This window comes from Aphelocoma coerulescens, chromosome 8, assembly GCF_041296385.1.
Source record: "Aphelocoma coerulescens isolate FSJ_1873_10779 chromosome 8, UR_Acoe_1.0, whole genome shotgun sequence".
Taxonomy (NCBI): domain Eukaryota; kingdom Metazoa; phylum Chordata; class Aves; order Passeriformes; family Corvidae; genus Aphelocoma; species Aphelocoma coerulescens.
The window spans coordinates 8,484,259-8,509,426 of record NC_091022.1 but is presented as its reverse complement, the minus strand read 5'-3'; the positions used below and the strand labels follow the sequence as shown (position 1 = coordinate 8,509,426).

General features: G+C 46.8%; 1 protein-coding gene across 19 annotated transcripts in view; it reads right to left on the bottom strand.

The window, feature by feature from the left end:
* PACS2 (phosphofurin acidic cluster sorting protein 2) overlaps positions 1–25,168 on the bottom strand; it is a 74,362-nt gene that overhangs the window by 41,517 nt on the left and 7,677 nt on the right. For 9 of the 19 annotated variants that reach the window (XM_069022519.1, XM_069022509.1, XM_069022510.1 and 6 more), the window contains exons 2-4: positions 9,583–9,756; positions 5,302–5,389; positions 2,033–2,122 (exon numbers count right to left, since the gene is read on the bottom strand). In XM_069022519.1, coding sequence (XP_068878620.1) covers positions 2,033–2,122; positions 5,302–5,389; positions 9,583–9,677 — 273 coding nt within the window. In that variant the 5' untranslated portion in view covers positions 9,678–9,756. Of the gene's footprint in view, positions 1–2,032; positions 2,123–5,301; positions 5,390–6,032; positions 6,155–9,582; positions 9,757–11,341; positions 11,649–25,168 lie in introns of those variants that run through there. The other 10 variants (XM_069022515.1, XM_069022522.1, XM_069022523.1 and 7 more) reach the window with 3 other exon arrangements.

The window sequence follows — 25,168 nt, the reverse complement described above, 5'->3', positions numbered from 1 at the left end:
AACAGTGAGAGTCAGGGCAAGACTTTTTCTGAAGCCCCAATGATGTAATCTCTCCCATCTGGAAAGGTTTATTAGATTAAAGACAAGAATTAAGTGCAGAGCTCTTAATTAATGCCAGAGAGCTGTGATGTTGTGCTTGGAATATCTGGGGAATTGTGGGTCAGGAGAAGCAGACATTCCAGTAGTAAGGGTGATGGTAGCTCTCCTGCTAGAAAGGCTGCTGCTGGTCTAGCCCTAGCTAGAAGGTGAAGCAGGATTGGACACACACCACTAACTCCAGTCATACTCAGCTGTGTAACAGAGCAGCAGGAAACTCCTCCCCGCTTCAGTTTGAGCAGCGGCCTTCCAGACACGAGGGGCTGCTCAGTTACGCCAGCCAGCACAACACCTCTAGCTTAGCTCTGACAAGGAAACAAGCACAAAGGACAAGAATGTCACCCCAGAGGAGCTGAGCAGGCAATGACTGAAGGCACAAGGGGCTGGAAATCCAGGCAGGTAGCACAAAGCAAGGCATATGGTGTCAAGAGCTGACAGTGCAATATGGAGATACTGACTGCTGCAGGACAACAAAACCTCGTTCTGTGACACCCACGTGCTTTTACTTTGTGGCCCACCACCACTCTCAAATATATCCCAGGCACTAAATTCAGATTGTACCTACAGTTGTTAGCTAGAAGTACTGTCCAATTAAGTAGCAGTAAAAGTTGCCATAAAAACCCAGCTGTGCCATTTCAAGAATGCTTCCCAGGCCTTACTGCATCCAAGACCACCAAACCTTCCTGCAGTCAAGAGACCAGCAGCACATCTCTGCTTTAAGCTCACTCACCTCTGCTGAAGGCTTATTGTCACAGACACTCCTCTCCCCTGTTCTGGCTCAATTCCCAGCCCCATCAGGGAAAACAGAGCTAAAGGTAGTGCTCTTCATCCTGCTGCAGCCTTGCTCTGAGCCCCAGAAAAAAAAAAAAACAAACAACCCACCATATTCCCAATTAATTCTAAAAAGATCTGCAAACTTGCTCCTTGCTGACACAGTACTGGCAGAGAGCAACCTGGCTCATCTTACAGCTTTGCTCCCAGCCAGAGGAAAGCTGCAGCCACAGGATCCAGGTGTACATGTTCCTGACATGCAGCTTGGTTATTCCTGTTCACAAAAGAGGGGATGCAATGCTGCAGTTAACGCAGTCTGTGCGCTGCATCAGGACTGAAGCAAAAGCATCAGCCGTCTGCTTGGGCAGCTGCAGGGTCACCATCTGTCTGCAATGAAATCTTACCTGCTTCAGTCTGCACAGGTCTGAGCAACAACCAGTCTCACATCATCACTTGAGCCTTTTTCCTTACCAGATCAAAGTCCTGAAGTCAAGATCTAACTAACAGTCACAAAACAAAGATAATCCAGGTACGAATGCTTCTGAGTGTCTGTCTGGCTCTGCTCTATGCATGCAGGATCCTCTCTCTCACTTTCAGGAAGCCAGCCCTTATTTACCTTATTTTCCTGCTCAGGAGTAGCACCAGGACAGCAGGCTTTGAAGAAAAGAGGAACCAAAAACTGCACTTATTCCAATTCACAGCTATTCCTGTGACTCTAGAGCCAGGAGTAACTAAAAGCACACTGCTCCTGCTTCCCCAAATGGTGCCTCCCTCAGCAACTCCAAATCAGAGGCTCACCTGACTCATTCCTACTACTGCCTTCTGTCAGCCTGACACTCCACACCACCCCCATGGCTGCCATCCTCCACTGCCTATTCATAAAGAAGGCAACAAAAGGCAAAAAAGAGCCGACTTGCTCTGCTTCAGTTCTTGCCACAGCCATAACTTGAAGAGGACAGCCTGCAAAGTCTTCATGTTCCAAGATGCAGTGTGGAAGGAACACTGTGAACCAGCACCCTGCTCCAGATCCTCAGTGCTGAGAGGCAATTCAGACAAGCTGTGTTGCTGCACACAGGACATGCAGAGGATCTTCACCTCAGAGCCACCACACATCCCTGCTCCCTGCAGGGCAGCCAGTCCAGCAAGCACCCACATCCCAGCCTACCTGCAGCGAGAAGGTCAGCGCGAGCTCCGTCTCCACATGTCCACTCGGGGGCAATACAATCTCGTGAGACCTCAGGATGCGCTTGGAGCCCTGCACGGAAACGAAGTCCAGTGGGTGAATTCCCCCGAAGCCAGCCCTTACATCCCATCCCAGCCCTATTTACTGCAAACCAGGAAACGTTGTCATGGACTACCACAGAGAAGTGAACGGATGGGTCTGACCTTGTACTTCTGTGAAATATTAATGAGATGAAAGGGAGATATTTGACTAATAAAGATTTGGGCATATTTACTGTCCCTAACTGCAACAATGCAGCTTTTGTTCTGCCAAACCCCAGCATTGAAAAGCTGTGATTCAACCCCCACCCCTGGAGTTGAAGTCTTGTATTTTCACTTCAGCCAATAGGTATAAGGCTCTTCATCTCCGGGGTCTGGAGGCTGCAGCATCATGCTTAAATCTCCGGCATTAGCCATGACAGACTGGGCTTTTCTTTTTGTGAACACACTCCTCCCTGGGGAAAATGGGGACTTTAACCTGTTTAAACAATTGCCAGTAGCTGGGAATATTAAAGAAAAAATTCACTAAGCATCTCAGTGGAGTCTGGAGATTTAATGTATCACAGAGCAACTCCAAATCAACCCTGTGTGTGGGCTGCCTTATGCTAACAGAGTTACCAGGCTATTTACTGTGTGAGCATTTCATTTCAGGGAATGTTTGAAGGAAAACTAGCAGGAAAACATGACAGACTGCTGCCTAGCAAACCCTTCTGCATTGTTCCAACACAGTGGCAAGTTTCAGAGGTCTCTGGCTCAATGCTCTGCTGAGGCTGCAGATCTGGCTTTGTCCAGAAGGGCTGATCTCCCAGAAGCACAGAACTGTAGCTCTCGAAAAAGCAGCATCTGGGAAATCAGAGACAGACTGGGGGGGTAAACACCTCCAAGCTACATCCAAAGGGAAATGTGGTCTGCCCCTATTAGCCTCAAAGAGCATCATGAGATGAGACAGCAGCAGAGCCTCGTTTACATCCCCTCCTCCCCAAACGCATGGCTCAGGCAGCCAGAGCAAACACTGTGATCTGCAGCGGTGCCTCAGCTCCCCTCTGGAAGCTCCAGCACATCAGACAACAGAGCAGAGCCAGGCACCCAAGGGCTGCCCCCAGGACAAGCAGCACACGTGCAAGTGAAGCACAGCCAGCCTGGCTGCTGGCAACAGCAGCAGCTGCTCCATTTGTGCAAAGCTCCTAATAGCAGCAATCTTGCTTTACTGGTTACGCAACCAAAATCTAATGAAAGACCAAATATAGTTGCTTTTAAAAGACCGCAGCAGATAAACAGAGCAATGGCTCAGGAAATACAGCTGACAACTCTTTGAACATCACTGCTCAGGAGGCTGCAAGGAGACATAGGAAATGCAGGTAAGATGCTCTCATTAGGTCTGAATTCAGTCATCCCCTCTGGAAGGGCTCTGGTGTCTGACAACTCTCGTGCAATTCCCCACACAAAGGCAGTCATTTGACAGAGATCATATATTTGATGATCCAGTACCACCAGCCTCAAACAACAGCCATGTCAGAAACCTGAGTGCTGGCAGATTAAGCATCCCTGAAAGAGCTTGTCAGCATCAGCATCATAACCTGCAAGCTCTAAAGGGACTTTTAATAGCAGGGCTTCGAACCTGGCTGTGTCGACAGCTGCAATGCTACTGACCCACTGTTAAACAGCACATCCCAAAGAAATACGGGTGCAGAGCCAGCACAAGGGACACCCAAGGTGAGGCACTCTTTGGAACAACGGCCATTCCAGCCACTGTCACCTCTAGGTCAAGTGGACAGGGCAAAATAGGGGTAGCCTGGTGATGCAAGTTGCAGCCTGGGACATGCAGATGCATGTCCTGAACAAAGCACGCCTGTCTGCCTTCCAGTTCCTCAGGGATGGGCCCTGGTGTGGAGAGGACTGCTCAGGTTCCAGTGTCTGGATTACAGCAGGAATGCAGATCACAACAAATACACAAAATGGGATGTGAAACTCCCACGTGTTAAAATTCCATTTGGATTTGTGGGTCTGGGGCAAGCTTTCACCTATAGAAAGTGTAAGCAGTCAGCAGTAATCTGGAGAGGAAAAGAAGGTTCTGCTCTAATAAAAGCTACTGAATTCTTCAACCCAAGTCTGGCACTCTCTGGGTATAGATCATTCACTGACAAGCCTCAGGTCCTTACAGTGATGCATTCATCATCTAGGTGCACAAACATATGGAAAGCTTTCAGCTTTGATAAGCAGTATCTGACAGTCTGGAAACCCACAGCAGTGCTTCTTCCGAGGTTCCCACAAACCAGGTGTGTGAAGCAATTCCCTGCCTTTCTGCTCCCTGCTGTGGCTGCATGAACTCCCTCCAACACAGAGGGACACATTTTTACCCCAGCTGGACAACTCAAAGATGAGAGATACCAATTAAATCCTCAGCTATATATTTTTCCACCACAGGCCCTTTCTGATTTCACCTTCCAAACTAGATTTTGTGTGCTTTGACACAACCAGCTCTCTGCAGGGGTTTACATAGTTCTTTATTTGAAAAGCAGCAGCTTTTCAGCACAGTTGATGTTCTACTTATAGGTCTGCCAGGCTTTTACTCGTTAAGCACTTTAGCATTTGCAGTGATGGGAGCACATGAGCCGAACTGATGCCGTGACGCACTGTGGAATTGAGTCCCCTTCCTTCCCAGCCCGCCTCCAGGCAGTGTGACCTACATGGAGTTACCTAATTAAATGGCACAAACATCTGCTGTAAAGTGGGTTATCTACCTAGGATGACAACTGTATTTTAGGAAAAGTAATTAGTCTGTACAGGCACTCTATAAATCCACTGACAAGCTTGGCCACAGGCTCGATAGCAGAGCTGCCCACCAGCAGAGGAAGGCCCAGACTCCCCCAAACCAAGACCCAGTTACCAAGATGTTCAGCCCCAGACTGTTAAAAAGAGAACCAGGCTTGGATTTAGTGCCAGCTCAGGAAGAAAAGGTGACATATGATTCATAAGGAGCATTTTTACATGCAGACAAGCTCATGCTGAGCCATCAGTGAACAGTATTCTTCGCTTACAACAGTGAAATGAAGTAGGAAGATGGGAGAAGGAGAGTCTGCACAGATCCAGAATGCCCTGATGGACTTGGGACTGTAAATGCAACGGATCCTTACGTGGAGGTAAAGCTCAGTTTGGGCACCTGCCAGTATTTTTAGTCAAACAACACAATTCTTAGAACTGAGCAGCAATTACCTGCATTTTGACAGCAATGACCCCAGAAATAAGCTCCTTATCCAATTCCTTTAAGACCACCAGTTTCTTTAATGTCAAGCTGCACAACCTGCAAACAGGAACAGAAGAGAAACAGTTACAATCATGCCTGAAAAAGGAAAAGCTCTGAACAGCTTTTACACACAGCAGTATCCCAGTTTAAGGGTGAACAGGCTCCAGACACAAGCCACACACTGATACAAAGACAGCAGAAATATATGAGGCTTCCCTGGCTTCTCAGACTCAATTTCTCAACTTTCAATAAATACAAGGAGGTGGATAGGAGGTACATCTGTCTCTGATACAGACCCATGGCCACATGAGAGCCCCAAACAGCACTGGCCTTCACTGACCACAGCCTGGGAACCCTTGCTCTGAGTCAGACCAAAAGCTTCAGGGTCAGAGGAATTAAATTCCAGCAATATGAAAGCATAGGGTCAATCTAATTTTAAACTTGTCTACAAGGCTTTCCTAGATTGTTGGCTTTTTCATCTTCAGACTCCTGGCTCCCAAAGATCTTGCTCCCACCTCCTCTTGTCAACCCACACATTCTTCTCCTCACCCCCAAACAAAAGTAGTAGCAAGTGGCTCAGGCATCTCTAATGGAAAGGAGGGAGAAAAAAAGGAAAAAGAAAGAAGGAAAGGACTCAAGTGGTGCCCTCTGGCCCTGGTGTTCACATGCCACACATATGCAAGTAATTCACATTCTTCACCCAGGCAATGCTACATTGTTCTGGTTAAAGCTGTTTGCACTTCTGCCTTCCAGCACAGGGAGCTTGGGAGCAGATGAAATTCAGCCTCTGCAGCGGAGTTAAGGCTCTGGGTAACAGGACCATGGCATTGGCAGGGTCACAGTTTCACAGAAGTTACCGCTAGCTGGAGGAATTCAGAAGGCATACTCATAAACAAACTTCAGGGAAAGATAAACCTGAAGCCAAGACAGCTCAGTTTGAGGATAGCAGAGGCCAGAGAAAGTTGCTGGGCGGGCTGTAGTGACTAGACATCATCTGTCACACTGGCCAGGAGCCAGCACTGCCTTTGTGTCAGGTCCTTACTCCATGGCATGGGCATCTCTGGCCTCTGACATGGAATGTTAGCAGACATGAGCATTGCTCTTCTCCAACCCACTGCCGAGCTCTTTCTCCCAGATCAAGTGTAACATCAGGGCTGTTCATGAAAGGGTGAAGTCCAGCAGCAGATGAGAAGGAAAGAGGAGCTGATGCTGGATTTTGGTGCATGTCCAAGCAGCACTAGCACAAGTGCCACTGACTGACGCCTGCACTTGAACTACGGTACTTCACACTGGTGCCAGGTGCCCAGTAGTTCAGCACTGCAAGGGTGACTTGCATCTCCACCATCTTTTCCACTGTGGTGGGAAGCTGAAACACTGCTTTGCTGCAATGCCTGAAGGTAGACAGGATCAGCCTGGGTGCAAAACAGCAGGAGAGGTGCAGCTAAAGGCTCTTCCCAACAGGAGTGGGGGTAGATGTTGAAGCAAGTACTGCCTGTCTCATCCTGAAACATCCGTGGCTCTGTGTGAACTCTGGTCTCTCACACAGGGCCAGTAACAGGGAAGAGCCAGTCTGAGCTCTTATGGTTTGCACTCCAGCACCTCTCCAAACATGTCCTTGCCAGCCTCTTCTCCACCCAGCCCATTCCATCTGTTCTTCCTCCTCCTTTGCAAAGCACTGGTTCCTGCTAAAACCCCCAAAAACCAAGAGAAAGGGAGAACTACAAGCTCTCTCCTTTGCAGAGCTTTGCATCACAAGACAGCACACCCAGATATTCTGCAGAAATAACAAAAAAGGTGGAAAAATGGGGCCTGCCTGGGCCTCTGTCCACTTCTGTCCCCCCACCAGCAGCTGTGTGCACTTCGAGTCAGGTGAAGCTGCATCCCTCAACCTGGAGCACAGGAGAGGGTGTTGGCTTTTCTTCTGCATCGTGAATAAAACAGCAAGCACAGACACACGTGGCTGCTGCCATGAAGCAGCCGGGCCAGGATCTGGAGGAAGGAGGCTGTGAAGCCGTTTGTTTTCTTTGTAACGCTGTAGCTGGAGGACAATTGTGCTCAGCTTGCCAAAATCCACAGAGCTCCGGCCAGTCAGGTGCTGAGAGCAGAGGTAGGACAACACACTGGCATTGTCTCAGCTGACAGGCAAGGAACAAAGACCTTTTCTCTCCAGCCCCGAGCTCGAGGATGGAAAAGGTACAGGAAGAAACAATGGTGTTCTCAGCACACAGAGCAGAGCACAAGGAGGGCGTTCTGTTCTCCGCCGGGCATTCCTTCAATTCATCATTTATGAGCTTTGATCAAACCCTGTGGAGCACTTGCTGCTTGGAAAAAAAAAAAATTAAAAAAAATTGAAAGCCTCCTTTACAGTGATCAGAAAAACAAAAGCAGTTTAAAAAAGACATGGGACACATCTGCTTTCTTTATCCCCCATTGCTGGGCTGCTGGTACTAAAAGGCACTTCACACAAAAAACAATGAAATGTTTATCCTCTCCATCGGTGGGGGGCAGGGTGTGTGGGGGATGGATAAAAAGCAGTTTAAGTCCCATCAAATCACTCTTACCCTCAACACACTATTTCAGTCTAAGTTGGCAGCTTACAAATCAAAGCAATCTTCAGAATATGTGGCAGAAAGGGGCCACACCTTACTCAAATCATGATGAAAAGGCAGATGCCAAGTGCGTCCCTGCCACCAGCACAAGGATCCTGAACTACTCGTGCACAAAGGTACAGCAAGGATTTGTGTGCAATAACTGCTTCTGATAACAGTGGCACCTCCTACCACACACTTATCTTTTGCCAAGGTTTTACTGTACTTCCATCAAGTCTCAGGAGTCAGAACAGGAACCAGTCTCACAAGCCACTTCTACCAATGAGCCCGTTAGGTTTAACACCGGTAAGTAAAACAGAACAGACACAGGCGGGCCTGGAAAGATGTGGAAAAAGAACAAGGCTGCATTTGGAAGCTTCTAATACATATAGATATGATCTCTGTGAACACAGAGAAAATAACCTAGCACACACAAGGGGAACTGAGGAAGCCTCAAGCCTGGAGCTGAAGAAGCCTGAAGTATTTTGAAAACCTGGAACAGCAATACAGAAGGTGCAGAGAAATTCTGTTTCCCGTGTTTCAGCCGTGACCTACAGTTGCACAAGGGGCATTAAGTTAGCAAAAGCACTAAGTTAGCTGAAGCAGACTTAAATAAGGACAATAGAAATCTGAGAGCCTATATTTCCACCCTTTATTGAAGGTTCATAGCTGATATCCCTGTTAGGAGCTCAGCTGGGTCCCTAACAGCAGCAGCCTCTGTCCCCTCTGGTCACTCATGTGCCCCCCAGCAAGCAGGTACAAGGTACTTGCCTGATCCTGGTCTCAGGTTAACAAATCATGAGACAGCTTAATGCTACAATAAAACTCCATCTTTTTACATCACTGCTGCAAGACCAGAGTTTTAAAGAGGAAACCTGGACCTGACCCAATGGTTTCAACTTGCCTTGCTAATGCAGGTTGTGCTGAGTAGCTTCATCACAAGCCCTTTGCCTAAGGAGGCAGCTCTCTGCAAAGAACATAACATTTTGGTAACTGAGATGCAGCAAACGTGTCCAGAACAACCAAATAAAGTGTCGCATTCTTTACTCACTGGATGTTTTGCTTTTGCATCCCCCTGAGTAGGAAGACCAGGAAAATAAACCCCCTCCAAGAAAGAGTCTGCCTTGCTGAATTAAATGTCTGTTTCTCCACAGGGAGCACAGTAATTGCACCGAGACCTCATTCACACAGAGACAGTCGAATCAACAGGAAGGAAAAATTAAAAATTAAAGACCCACATTTTAATTAAACCCCATAGAAATAGAGAATAATAACAGGAGGCATCCACACTTATAGGGGACTATGAGCACAAGATGGGAGCTGGGGCAGGAAGACCATAGTACACAGATACCCTTTGTCCAGGTTAAGAGCTGTGAGGAACTATTCCTAGAGAAAGTGTTTCATGCCAGGAGCTCTCTCCTCTGAGGTCTGAAAACCTCAATCAGCCAATGGCTATAAGGAAGGAATCAGTTTCCATTTGGCCACTGGACAGTTTCATCTCACCCAAGTTATTTCAGCATTTCAGTACAGCAAGCAGCCTCTTAACCCTGGTGCTTTCAATGTCCACGTTGAGCGTTGTGCTCCAAGCTGACACTTTACACCCACATCAATCCCAAAATAAACCACAAGCCACTCAAAGGAGAAGTGGAGAGAGACACCCACCTACACATGGTTGCCCAGACAAACAGAGCCATTCTGCACATAGCTATGGGGGTGTCTGTGCAGGAGAGGCCGGAGCCAAGAGCCCTGCACAGCATTTTTGGGAGACAGCTGCTTCTGGAAGGTATGAATGTCTGCAGTGCACCAAGAGCCGACTGCACCAGCAGCTTCTTACACCTGCTCAGGAAGAAAAGAACAACACATGGATAAACCTGTTGCTGCAGTTACATGCTAAAGGCAGGGCTCTGTACTGGCCTAGGAGCTAACTTGGGGAGAAAAAAGGGCAGAAGTACTGTCCTCTGATGCCACTGATACATCAGATTTGGGCCTCTGGTCAAGGGCAGCAGTAGGAGCCTCAGGAAGGTCCTTCCTCACTTTCCAAAGCTTAATGAGACAACTCCCTCAAAGTGATCTAATCTTGGTCGCATTATCAGGGAAGCTCCAAGGCAAGGTGAAATTAAATGAGGAGGCAGAGGTCAAGCACCCCATTTTCTGCCATGCCAGAAACATAACCTGAGTAACCCGCAAAGAAACCTAATAGTCCTTCATTCACATTTCCCACTAAGCTGACCGTTAATCAGCTGTTCTGGCTATAGATCCATTTGAGTAAGGTTTAAGCAGCCAGGAAACAATTGCTGAGCCAGTATTTTCATTGTTCTTGTTCTCAAGGATCTTGAAATCCTCTTCCCAGCATTAATACAGAGAACTAAGCTCTTAAGATTCTGGGGACTAAGATCCATAGAAATGCTGGACCAAGCAGGTCTTGTTCAGCCAGGTAGGAGGATGGCAGCTTATTTTATGCAACAGGCTCTACCCAGGACCTCACAAGGACACACATATACAGCCAGACACTGTCCTTTTATAGTTGAAATACTGTCCTGCTCACTTCAAATATATTACAGATATGCCTACTCCAAACTGAGCAAGCAAAAGGGGGTGGGCATGTTAAAATTTTGCAGATCTGCATAATTTTTACAAGATCCTAGAACTCCACATGAACACACTTGCTACTTGAAGTTAATATGACCAAGTAGTAAAGTGCATCTGAGCTTAGATGCTCTAATCCAGCGTATCAGTTGGGAAATGCTGAGAGATGTCTTCCTTCAGTAGGTCAAGACATTGCTGGCTGGCTCTAGGGGACTTACCAAGGTCACAAAGGGATCAGGATCCCTGCAAGCCAAATAACCCTGACTCACAAAGCAGAATTTACATATTCCATTAGCACTTCTCATTTCTTAGTGCTTCAGTAATCTGGGAAGGAAAGGGCACTATCGAGGCACAGCGATGCTGGTGAAACACACAGGTGAAGCTAAACCTCCACAGTCCCACACACTCTTCAGGTAGCCAAGCAAAATCTCTTCTGGCAGTTGCTGGAAGTTGTGTCACACACCATGTTCTGACTACCCAGCCAAGATGTGAGGCATTCCAAGTCACACCTGCAGGAAATCAGCCTGTCTGACACCAACCGCTCACCTCCAGGTACATGCTCTGAACTGTGCTACTGAGTAACAGTAGCTTTCTCTCCCTTTAGGAAATCATCTCAGCAAGAGCAGGGGTAGCTCTTCACACAACTGTTGGCCTCAGTCAGATCTCAGTTCCTGCACACATTGTTACACATTGGTTTCTTACTCTTCAATTTGATGATTTCAAATCCCTTTACAGGGTGACTCAAAGGAGGAAAAAAACCCAACCACTGACAAAGCAGGGATTAAGTCTGTTTCTCAGACAGGCTATGGAGTATAAAGGAGTCAGGCAAACTCACCTATGTATTCACACCATGCTGCCTGCAAAGCCAGGCACAGGCACAAATGTAGTTAAATACACCTCTCCTGGTTTGCCTCTTCCAAATCCAGCATCCAGAACAACAGGACTGCACAGCATCCTGATACCAAAGTGAGCATCAGTGAAAGTGCCTGTGGTACTGGTGAATTAGATTTGATCAATGTTTTCAGAGTTTTGAGGCAGTAGGAAGGTGCTTTATTAGCTTTAAAGAATAAAGTCAGCTGATTCATGGTTAAGGCTCCTCTGACAGGCATCAGGATTACATTTTCTGTATTACAGATAACACAAACACATTTGATATTTGTTGTATTAATTCACTAGTAGCTGGAACAGCCAGAGGCACCACCAAGGAACAAAATGGAGGCAGAGTAGGCATAGCCACATCCATCTGACCAAAGGCTTGTGGTAGCTATGGGTCTAACAAGCTTGCAGGAGACACCCATGGAGTGCAGTAGAGCTCAGAAAGCCTCACAGCAGTGCTGAAATGCCAATCTCCCATCTGAACACCTAATGAGCGCAGTCAAAATACCACGGTCAAGGAGGGGGAGCCTTTAGGATGTGGGCTGGTCAAGCTATTTCTGTAGCTAGGGCTTCATTTCTCAGTCAGCAACAAAGCAAAGGCACGACCCACTAAGTTTACGAGAGCCAGCCAGGGTGGAGGGCAGCTCCCACCACACGCCTCACACATTGGCAAAGAAACAGATACACAAATGAGCCAACGAATGACGCCCTAAACCACAAGGAGACTCCGGGAGGAAGAATGCAAAAAAACAAATCAGGGGGTGGGGGATGAAGAGGAGAGACCTTCGCAGCTGGAACAAATCCAGCAGCCCTCCACTCCCTGGCTCATCCTTGCATGCCTTCCTTATGCAACCTGCCTTCTGGCTGCCCCCCTGCCCCAGACAGCAGCGCCTGTCACACAGCAGGCTGATCACCGGGATTGGCTGTTCCAGGCACGACACAGGAACACTCCCTGCCTGCCCGGAGCCGTTCCCATCTGCCCCTGAGCCCTCCAGGACTAGCGGGAGCTCCATGAAGTCGCCAGCAGATGAGAAGGACTATCAGAGCTAAAGGCTTCCTGCTACGTCCAATTTGCCTCAGGGCATGGAGCAGCACATCCGCCCTGTTTGTAGCAGTATCCCCTTCCCAAGCTGTCAGTGCTGCAGCCGGCTGCAGGAACAAAGCCGGCACCCAGCCGTCCAGCACACGCCCAGGGGAATCCTCCCTGTGGCAGCCACCTCTGTTACAGGCACCGTCCACGAGATGAAAGGGTTAAAAAAAGTGCCTCAGGGCACAGGTTTTCCCCAGCACATGCTTTGTCCGGATAACCCTCAGTCTCTTCCCTGTCCTCTCCCCCCCGAATCCATGCCTCAACCCTGAGCACAGCATTCCCAAACACAGCAGCAGCGGGTTGGGAGCTGTAACATCTCCACAGCAACTGGGGCTGTCACAGCCCACACGTCACCAACTTCTCCGCATCCATGCAACAAATGAGACCGGCTCCTCCGACAGACTGCTTGTTCCTGCTCACTCCCTCCGGAGCAGTCTGATGGCAAATCCTCCTTCACTACTGCGTCAGGAACGCTGTTCTCCAAACAACCACTGCCCCAGCAGCTCCCCTCCCCAACCCAGCGAGGGGATGGAGTGCAGGTAGATACAGAGGGAAGTCCTGCACCAGTCAGTCTGGTTCAGTATTTAGTATTTTCCTTTCGACAGCATGAAGAACAGGTCTCCAAGTACTCTTGCGCTCAACTACTTTCAAAATGCCTGGTGCTATTCTGCTTTTTGTTCCCATTGCTGAACAGCCCACAGCAAGAGCCCACTGTGCTCTGCACACTCCTGCTCCCCACGTGGTACCCTGGGGAGACAGCACAGTCCCAGTCACAGCACACTGCCTCCAAGGCCTGCAAATCTTTAGAGAAAAGGACTGTCTCAAATATTATGAGCTTCCCCATTGTCTGTAAATCAACCATCAAGAGGAAAAAACTATGCCAAGAGGAGCCTGGACTTTGGGCACATGTTAGAAGAGCATGTAAGGAAGGCTCAGTTCTGCTTGGGTTATCAGTCACTGTGATTTCTTCAGCGTAAGAAATCAGGACTAGGAAGCCTCCAGCTAGGAAAGCAGTCAAGGAAAAACAGACGGCTTCTTGGTGTACCCGAAGCTGAATTTGTTCTCAGGGCATGAACAGCGTGCCATCTCTCTGCTTTATTTCTCTCCACTTCAAATAGCTCCCACGCCATCACCTGACAGAGGCAAGCTCAACAGCCTGTCACCCCAGAGACCAGACTGGCTCACACCATGGGTCACATCAAATTACTTCTCACTCAGCCATCCAAGAACAATTCCTAGCTCACTAGCAAGTCAGGCACATCGCCCTCCCACGCAAAGCCAAGATCCTGATGCTATGTAATTCTTAAGACTTGGTGCTTCTTTGGAAGACAACCACATTACACCATTCCAAATAAACAGACCGTCTGAAAACTGCCGTAGGAGTTTTCTTTAAAATTAATTTTGGGGGTGGGTTTTATGGTTGGTTTTGAAATTGCTTTTCCCTTGCTGACCCATCTGGACCCAAGGCAGCAAAGCCAGGGCAGGTGATCCATTCCTAACCACTTTCTGTAACCTCACTTTAAACTAGCTGCATCAAGTACCAGTTAAGAGGCTTTTGTTTGTGAAGTTTGCCCTTGTACATGTGGCCCAACATGTACAAGCTGGGAGAACCACAGAGACATAATTTAGACCCCAAAATGCTGTTTGCTTTTTTCTGAGAACTCAGTGTCATGCAAGAGTAAAGGCAGAGCAGCTAGCAGCAGTGGAAAACATAGTGAACTTTGATGGTACGTTTGGTATTAGCCAGCACAGCAATCAAATATGAAAAGCATGCTGCTGGCGGGCTTGCTTTCAGGCTAGGAGAACACTTCACAGATCCCAATACTGTTCCCATTGCAGCAAGGCTGTCCAAGCCTGCCATTCTGATCTTCTTCCAGACAGGCATGTGCAGCCAGCCACCCCAACACCTCTCAGAGCCAACAGCCTGCACTATTCCTTCAATTGCCCCATGTTTAATGCTGGCTCCCTTCCTCCCCGACTCCAGAGATGAATGGTATGACAATCAATGAAATATCAAAATTGGTTACTTAAGTTTGAAACTGAATTGTTTTCCACAATTCTCATTGTGCCTCAAATACAGGAGAACTATTCAGCACCCCAACATATGATTTCTCTCCAGCGTGCAAAAATACAGAACTGACAACTGGAACGACAGGAAAGGAGGCAAGAAAACTGAAACTATAAACCCCAATGTATTCAACAACAGGTCAGAAGGAAGGTTAGGAGAAACACCAGCTCCACAAAGAGCAATTTCTACAGCTGTACCAAACACCCCGTGTAATGCTCACAGCACCTCAGCTGTGCACTTTGACCTCTGAGCCCCACAGCTCTGGCTCACGTGTGCACAGGTGCTTTCACCATGGGACTGCAGTGTCGGCAACCCATTTGCTCTCTGGCCACAACTCAAAGGATGTTCCCAAATCAAACACATTAAAACAGTTATAAAAGAAAGGTGGTTCTTTCCCAGAAGCATTTATTTGAACAGTGCTGGTTTTTACAAGGCAACGATATACAGCTGACAAAGCAGCCTCCATCAGCACTAAATAGAAATTACAAAGAACTCTGAATCCTGCCACTAAAGCTGGGGAACCCTATTCAGCATTAAACTTGATGGAAACATTGATGAACATCCCTCAAACTGGAACGAAACATTGAGGGTAAAGCAGCTGAAAGGTACTGTCCCTTGCAGATTTGTCTCCCCAGAAAGGAAGGGGCAAACTGAGAGGAGCTTTCCAATATTAACAGTGGTCAAAAAAGGTCTGAAAATGCCAAGTGCCATTCAGCACTCCTTGCAAGAAAATGCCTCTTATTGAAGCTGCATTGTGCTCCAGCACATATCCATTGCATTTCTTCCATCAAATATTCTGGGTAGCACTTGCTCATTTGCACACTGTCTGCTCAGAAGAGCACAGATAAGCTGGGAAGGAAATCACCAGAGAACAGAAATAAGGAATCTAGTGAGATTCTAAAAGCCAAATAGCTGAATATTACCCCAGCTAATGCAAGAATGAGACAGCTTAATCAAAACTACCAGCACTACTGCCAGGGACGGAACTATAGCAGTATCCAGAAACAGTATTTTAACTTCCAAAACCAGCTGAACTGGACTGAAAAAGCTTACAGAGAGTGCAGTGCCCAGTCTGCTGCCAAGCACAACATCAGCTCTCCAAACACAGCCCTGAGAACTGCAGAACCCACCAAAAGTGCACTAATGAACAGAAACTGGGATGTCTTGTAGTCTTTAAAGCTGACCCATGGAGGTGACCTTACACTGAAGCAGTAGCAGATTTTGCACTGGCAAAGACTGCATGTAACACCCTCTCCCAGCCCTGAGGAGATACCTGAGTGGGGAGGCACCTGCATCACCAGGCCAACCTTACGACCTGGGGGACAGCCAGGACATGCACTACCAGACCCTGCAGAGGGGTCTGCAAACAGCTTGGGTTTTCAGAGCACTTCTGATCCCCTCTCAATAAAAGCAGCTTCATTTAGGGAAAATCCCAGCTTCCAGGTGATCTCAAAATGTCTCTCAACAAAACCTGAAAAATGCCTTCCCCCACAGTATATCTCTTTTACATCTAAATATACCCTGTGTGCTCTAGTTTAAAGAATCACTACTGAAAAAGAAAGCACTTGTTTGGAAATAACTCAGCACAAGGTTTTCTGTTTATTTTCTTCTCTGTAAAAACCCCTCATGACTGAGATTTCTCTGCATTTCTCATGAAAAAGGGAGAAACCTGGCAACTCAGACTTTGTTCACCCTCTTTTCTGAATGCTAATATCACCTTTAAGTTTGTCAGGGAAAAAAGCAACCACAATTTTTACTAAAGAAGTACAGAAGAATCCCAGTGCCAAACATTTGCAGTGGCAGGCAGAATACAACAGTTTGCTCCAGAAAAACATTTGCATTTCCTTAATACTCTAAACCTCTTCAGCAGCTGTGGGAAGTTGAGCTGGCAAGCAGAGATTCAATATTATTGAGAGATTACAGTTCTTCAGCATCATTGCTGGTGATATTTCATTCCTGAAAGCAATAAGGGAGCAGCAAAGAAAACCAAGTGCCTAAACTTGCTAGTTCAATTTGCCAAGAATATTTATTAAAATATCAGTGTGACCTGTGTAAGCCAGCAAAACAGTGAGCTTTGACAGACACAGGGTGCTCCAAAATGTTCATCTTTGCTGCTCAGAACTTGTTCCAGACTCCTGTAGGACTTTAAAATGTTGAATACAAGCAATAAAACAAAAAGTAATTTATAACAATCATAATCCATTCAATACCCAGAGCCTTTCATCAGGCCTGTGAGTTCCACTGAAACTGGATTTATCAAGATAAGCTGTAGATACACTACAAAATAAGCAAACCGAGGTAAATGAAACATGAACAAGCTGAGTTTGAATGAGAGGCTGCTCTTCCCTAGCAGGATATTAAGGTTCACTGCAGGAAGGGATTACTAAGGAGCCTATCCAGGAACAAGATAGTTACTCCACTTAGGAACAAGATCACACCATCAGATCATTCATGGAGACCAAACCCCACAGCCAGACCAGTCTCAGCACCCTGAAAACATTCTCCTCTAATGTCTTTGCTGATGCAATCAGCTAACTCTAACATGACAGTGATGCTAAGAGCAAGGAATAGATATCAGGATCACTTTGTGGTCAGTGCTCCTGCTCATGGATGAGGCATGGCACATCTGAAACTAGGTACACACACTCGGGCTGTCAAAGAGCATTTCTGTCACACAAACAGCTGAGGATCATCAGTGGGGATGAGACAAGGCCAAGTACCACAACATTAGGATGGGATTTATCCTTAATTTTATGCTGTCCTCACTCAGGGGACCACACTCAACCTCTGATTTTCACCACATGACTACAGCTAATACCAAGCACACCAACTTTTCCATCAGAGCCTATGGCTAATCATACAAAAGAAATGTATTTACGTGTGTGATACATTTCTAGCACAGTCCTGGTGAGCCCAAGCTCTCTAGAGCACCAGTGTAGAGTTTCTACCACTTCCAGAGTGTTCGTTTTGAGCCTTCATTTCCATCACGGTGAAGCAAAGGTCTGCTCATAGCAAGCACCTTGAAACTCGCTGAAGGGAAACACTGGAAGCGAGGCAGTGATACAACTGCTTCACCTAGAGATTTTGTGTTATGTATAGTGTATGTTATGTAATCATACATAAATGCTCATGTAACTACAAATTACTAAGACATTCTCTGCTTTCACACCTGAATCAGCAAGAATACTGCAGACACAGATGACCCCCCATGACTGATCCTTAGTGGGAACACCTATCTGCAGATGTGCCACCTCAAACACAGGGTAGCTTCCACTCAGAAGAGGTCCTCTTGGAGAACTGATAGAGAGTGAATTCGCTCACAGGAGAAAAGCCCAAAGTTACTCATGCAATAGCTTGGAAAATGTGGTGATAATTTTGGAACTGAGATAGGCCCAGGAGACTCAGCAGGAGCAGCAGCAGTCTGCTGGCAGAGGACAGAGAGCAGAGAAACAAAACCTAAAGGAGCCTCAGTTCACTGTTCAAGAGTCAGGAACTGTGGGAGACAAGATGAAATGTTGAATTTTGAGAGATTAGAACATTGTTTCCATTAAATTACACCAAATTCTGCCACTAAACTGATTCAAGTCTTCTGAGCTGTCCTAGATGTTGATAAATCTATTTCAACTTATCGATAAACAGACATTGGATCTTGGTATGGCTGAGATTCAAGCAGCCCCATATCAAATCCTTGCAACACTGGGCCAACAGTAACAGGATACTGCATGCCTGCAGCTTCCACTTGCTGGGCTTTGTCACACACCAGGAAAAGCAAGGAATCACAAAAACACCTGGTGGATCCAAAGAGGGAAAGAAAGTTGCAAAAATTCTCCATTCAGTGGGAAGGCAGAGGAGAGCTGCAGCATGCAAGACTGGATATGACACTTCAAAAGTCAAGAAAACTTTTTTTAACTTTTGTCTTTAATTGTACTCCAGCTGTCATATGATTTCCACAATACAATGCGGGAAGAGCAAAGGATAACTTAACTACATCCCCTTTTTTCAGGGACACATCTAACATATTTCTCCAGTGTAGATCTCCCCTGCTCAGATACTTCCTATCTGCACTCAAAAGTATCAAGTGGTCAACACATTCTCAGAGCTTGATAAAAATCAAAGGCAAGTGTTTTCAACAAAATCCTCTTTGTTACTGCACTCTGATGGCTACTGAAACTGCCAACCTGTTCAGAGATGCTTTAACGATGAAGCGTCATTTAAAAATGCATTTGCAGCTGTGCATATTTCACTTCAATCACTCAATTGTGAATTATACCTCAGCAAGCCCTTGGAAAAAAGAGGTGGGCTGTCAGAGGGATGTGAAGGGGGAGAGAAAAGAAAGGAATTTCTACCAAACAAAAGAGCTCCAAGAAACTGATATAACTTCACTGGAAGCTATTCCCAGCCCACTCAACATTTTTTACTGTATACAGACATACCAGAATCCCAACAAGGGGCATTTTTCCCTGCTAAAATACGAACCATCAGCAAATCTGATCACCACCAGAGAGAAATACGACAACCTAGCGGATGCAAAGCAAAGCAGAGTGAAATAATCTTAGAGTTGTGTAAAACAGAGAGCTACCTTTGAGACCTCACCGTGGTTGCAGCCTCACACAAGCACTGCCCAGGGCCCAGCACACTGCTTGGCAAAGCAAGCTTCCTGTTTGCTCTACTGACAAGAGTTGTTTACATAAGATAAAAGTACACAACATACAAAGCACTTTTCCAGGCCTCCCCTGAAGGCTTGTGAAGAACTGTACAACTTTGCCAATGTTCACCAGGCAGTTTTACTGTCCATTCTGCACTATTTTTGGGACTCAGAGCCACAGCAGTGGCTGGTGGCAATGTTGAGAGAGGCCAGGGCAGAAGTAAATACCACAGAACACTGGAGGCAGCACATGGTTGGAATGTTGGTGGGGTCAGCCTAAACCTATCCACAACCCAGCTCTGGACCAGATCCTGTACTCAAGTACGTGGGTGCAACTGGTTTTTTGATCCAGAGATCTTCTTGATCACAAGTGCTGTGCAAAGGTGGAAACACCAGTAATCAGGCTACTGGAACCTGCAGGAGAGCAGTGGTGCCAAGCAAATCGAAGCATGCAAACCCAGACAAGGCAGATGGGTCCAAATGGAGCCCCTTCAGCACGTGTGAGGAGAGCTGAGCACTTTGCACTCCACACAGGCACAGCAAGGGGCCAGCAGTAGAAAGCTGGCCTTGAATGCAGGTGCAGCAGGAACACAAACAGCCACTCAGACGTTTAGGTTATGATCCTGGAACAAGGAAACAATTGAATGAACAATAAAAGCTTATTATAAATCTTTTTTTAAAGACACCCAGCAGGACCTGCCATTTAGGTATCAGAAAAACAAGAGCATGCTGACCAAAGGCTGAACTGAGAAAATCAATCTCTGAAATCCCTTTTCCCTGGAAAAAGCTCCATGTGCTTGCTTGAACTAAGCACTATCCAGGCTTCTGATCCTCAGGCACATTCCCATGGGCCAAGGGTAAGAAGCCACCAAAGTTTTGTCTCAGTGAGCAGCTTTACACTTGAGCTGCTGAATGCTACATGTTGGGAGGAAAAAATCCTCTGATCTGCTTTGGTATCTGCAAGTGGTTGTCTCAGATCCTCACTGGGACTGAACTTGAACAGGCAAAGCTTATCCAAGTACCTGGAGACACTAAAAGTCTATTTATGAAGCAAGGACAAAGCCTACACTAACGGTCTTCAACTCTATTAAGCAAAATAAAGCAGAATCATAGAAGAAAGAAGATACAGATCCCTCCAGCCTGAAGGAAATCGGAGCACCTTAAACTCTGGCATACTCTCAGGGAAGAGGTAGAAGAGCAAATAAAAGGGAATTCAGCCCCTAGCAAGCCACTAGCAACATGAAATATATATGATCCAGTTCTTGCAGTTCTCAGCTTTCCTTGCAAATCCTTCATTTTGAGGCAATGGGTGCAACTTGATCGGGAAGGCAGCATATCGTCTTTCTACCACTTAGAAAGCATGCAGGTATATTTTCATTAAAGAAGGCATTTTGGAAGGATCCTTTTGATGCTGAAAACTGCTCATCTGAGAGGAAGAGATCACAGAGGAAAGGCTGCAGGACAGCCCCAAGTAACTCAGAGCAGACCCTGCAAAGTGTAAACCAGCAGGCGGATGGAAGAGCGGAAACAGGAGGAGGGCAGGATTAGACGAGCCATAGATTTATGGTAAGTGATGCTCTAACAATAGCTTTATTTTAAGAAGGAAGCTCTTCCTGCTGTAGTTAATCTAGTTAGTCTGCCCATACATTTATGCACTGGGGAAGGACTGCATACAGGACAGGTAACTCCTCAGTCAAGTAAAACCACCCATTTTAAAGCTCATACAATACCTACCCAGTAACATGGACCATGGCAGAGGGGAAAGAAGGAGTTGCTCCCCTCAGCAGCTGTCAGGGGCTGTTCAGGGGACCTGTTCCAGCCTTTACATAGCCTAGATGGCCCAGGAAGGTCTTTTTCAGCCATGTTTTCCATTTTCATAATTTCTCCCCACCCTGAAAGGTCATGCAGATGAAAACATCAATTTAACTAATGCCAGATGGAACACAAGTTAAACCATATGAATCTTTGCTGATTATATAATTACCTTCATTTCTTGCAGAAACATGGAAATGCTTACAGTCACTGGCAGATTATTTAGTATATAAACAAACATTTCTAAGCTGTTTGTACTTTAAAGAAATTAAGTCCACATGGTTTTGACCAACTGCTCCATCACCACGTGGCATATGCATGAAAAAAACAACCCTGAATTTGAAACTACACCAGGAGGTTGCAGACACCCATCTTCCACGAGAGCCCAAAAATAATACTTTTTAAATGGGCTCATCGACTCACAGTTACAGATTTACTGGATTGAAACCTAAGATGATTTGTACTCAGTGTTAAATACACCAAATTATTTTCTGCAGACCTCAAGGTCATTTAATTTACCTCTTATGAGACCCAACACATCAGCAAGGAAAAGAGCACTGAAACGTTCAGGCTCATTTGCTCCTGAGCCAAAGCAGTATGGCAATGGGCAGTGTCAACAACAAACACACCAAACCACGTGCCAGAACCTCCACAGCTGACTTAGGCAAAATCTACAGGGAAACTTCATGTGTACAGGTAAGGACAACACTGAGAAACTGATACAGATGCAGCTCTGCAAGTCTCACTCTGACTATAAAGCCACAAGCAATTAAAGATCCAGCGCACGGATGCTGATTACTGAATGGAGCCGGTTGTATTTGTAGGTGTCCCATTAGAAGCCAGGAGCACATGTTTAAATTTGCATAAGAATCGGTGTGAAAGATTCAGTTACATCCCCAGCAATCTCCAGCAGCTTTGGTTACACTGTCAATTACTCAAGTTAGAAAGTGTCTGTTTGACAATTTCATTGCAAAGAGCCCAGCTCCCAAAACTTTCTTCCTACCAGAGACCTCCCCACAAAGCCAAAAAAAAGGAAAGACCACCTCCACTCCAACCATCTCTTCACCCTGACCAGCTCTGTGTCTCTGACAACAGCAGCCCCGAGCTGGAGAACACACACAAACCTTTGGACCACCCAGGGTTTATAGCACAGAGCTAAAACACCAGCCTCTAAACACGGGGCTGGACTTCTCCTCCCACAACCATTCAATGTCATTTCCTTGGCCCGAAGAGAAACTCCACTAAATTAGAAACGTGGTGCAGTGCTACATTAAGTGGGTTACTTGCTCCATCCTCGTCCGCAGACTCTACCTGCAGAACCATTTGGATCATCACGCAAAGCACAGCAGAGAACTGATCCAACTGAACACAGCCCACTTCCTCACCTCTGCCCCCCAAAAAACCTCCACCCTGATGATCCACTTTACCATGTGAACTCTTGTGCACTGGCACAAGGCAGAAGGTGCTGGCAAGCAGCAGCCAAAGTGGGTAGTTTACAAAAAGCCACCAGACACACCAGCTTCAGAGGAGCAGGTAAAAGCCACCTCTAACCTCACCTGGAGGGTGTCAGAACAGTACAACAGCTCTGCACACATCAGAGAAAGCTCTTCAGTGAGCGAGCTGCTGGAGCCTTGCTGTAACAGGCAGAAGAGGTAAATGCTTGTGTCTTACACCCCCAAACACCCACTGCACAGATGGAACAGTAAGAAGACAGCCCTGATGCTGGCTGCCCACAGCTGGGAGACCGGCACTACAATTGCTCTGCTGAGAACAGCAAGGGCCCTGTCTCCATTACAAACCACCGTGATCACACAGCTCAGGCAGCACTGAAATCAGGACACACAGGACAAGGTGAAGACTGCACACATAAGATCTGGGAAGTTTGCAGGACTGTCTTGAGATTAGACCCCACAATACAGACACCCATTTTCAGCACAGCCCCTCCAGAGGCAATCAAATTGAGCTCCAGCACAGCCTCCAGCTGAAGTGTGCAATCCTTGAAGAAACTCAAGACTGAGTGACCTCAAACGATCCTGCTATATTTGTAAAATCATGTGTGAGGAGATGTCCTCCAACAATCCTATGACTTTCACAGACATTACACCACCAGACCAGCTCCCTAAAAGAGAAAGGAATCCGTGTCTCCAGCACAGAAAATGAGGTTGCTTTCTGAAGACCTAGGGCCACAATCCCAAAGCCAAATGCATCCAAAGAGAAAGCCATGCCTCCAGCTGGTCCAACAGAACCTTACAAGCTGTTCATGACTGACATTTCAAGCTGGTACAAAGCTCCCCAGACTCTCACTTCTGTGATTTCAGGATGTACTGCAGAACTGCTAAGTGGGCAGCAAACTTTCTGCAGTAGAAAGAAGGCTGTGCTCCTCCATGGCTGGCACTGAGCAGCTGCCAGGACAGCTACAAAATATGGTGGCGCACCAGCTGGAGAAAGTAATGTACTAAATGGAAAGGAAGGCTGGGAATGGCCTCAGACATTCTAATGGTGAAACTGCACCCACATATACATTACTAGGAGACCACACTGTTGTGTGAAAGGGCACCTTGTCCACCTTATTGTGCGTTCCCACTCCTGATCTAAGACACCTGCTCACAGTTTGTTTATTTGTTTTGAGTTTTTCTGCAGGTGGGCTGAGCACTGCAAATTGTTTCTCATTCCCAAAGCAGCAGAATGTCTGGTAAGCAGCTGCAATAAAGGGAACTGCACTGGCATGAAAATCCTAACATAAATTATTTCATGACAAGTCACTGCCAAGCTACGATCTCATCGCTTTAATGAGAGCACCCACCAGACCAACGTGCTCCAAAGGCACAGGCACCATCAGCTCTGCACGAATGATGTACCCCAGCCCCCACAGCTGTTCCCTCTGTGCTTCGTGCTCCCACAGAGGACAAGCCTAGCTGGCCACCGGAGTGTGTCACCAGCCTGCCACAACAGCACGGTCATGGCACGGAGTAGCACAGCTGGGGCCCTCAGCAGAGAATTCCCCACTGCCACCCAGCGCAGCAGGAGCCAGGACACGCACGGGATCACTCAAAGGATGTGGCAGACGTGATACTTATGGATCTTTGCCTGGTTCTCAGAAGCTGGGGCGTGTCTGTATTAACCACATTCCCTGGGCAGACTGTGCTTTCAGCAGAAAGGGGATACAGACTTATATGGACTATATATAGATAAGGCTTCCTAAGAATCTCCCAATGGGGGTTATTCTCTGCTCTATATCTAGATCTGGCCTAGTGCCTGTTGGGAAACACGTACCAGACAAGTGCATGTGCAAACTGCAGCTCACTTCGGCCATAAATGAGAGCCCTGCACTAGAAACTCCTGAAACACAGGCCAGAACCACATTATGAGCTCCATGGTTTTCCCATGTCTCCATTTACAGCCTTCCATGTGTCTCCTTGCAGAGATAAAGATCCCTTTAGAGATCTCTCTCCGGCACATGATATTTACTTGCCAGCAGTGAGGAGCACCTCCAAGCCCTTGCACAGCAATGGCTGTGTAGAAAAATAAAAAGAGCAGGAAAAAATTTTGAACAATTGAGCTCAACAGAGCAAAGGGATCTGATGAAAGCAGACAGTGTCTTTCTTCAGAAGATTTTAAACAGCAAAATAAAGTGCTTTGTTGAGCAGTGAACATGTTTCACTTCACTCTGCACACACAGGCATACCCTTCATGTCCTGCTCCTTCACAGCCTCACGCCTTCAAACCTCCACCTCTCCCCACCAACACACATTAAAAAAAGTCATCCTGGATCACCAGGTTTGATTTTTTTTTTTTTTTCCCTTCTTTTTAGAACAAAACCAACTACCTCCCTGAGGTCCAGAAGGACCTGCAAGCTACGTAGGATTTGGATAAACACCAACATTCCCCCTTGGCTAGTCCCTTTCACTTTCCTCCTACAGGCTCCAGAGCACCTGAGTGCCAAAAAGGCAAACAAGCAGGAGAGGGGAGGGGGTTTATCATCAGACCAAACTAGAGCTTGGGGAAGGAGGTCCCACATGTTAGAGCACTGGGGGAAAAGTGGCTAAACTGCCTTTTCCCAGCAACAGCAAAGCCATCACATTTATTTGTTTGGATGAGCCACAGCAAGAAACAGGACAAGGTAATGAAAACCTCACAGTGCCCAGGTGCTGTTCCCTGCCCAAATAACACA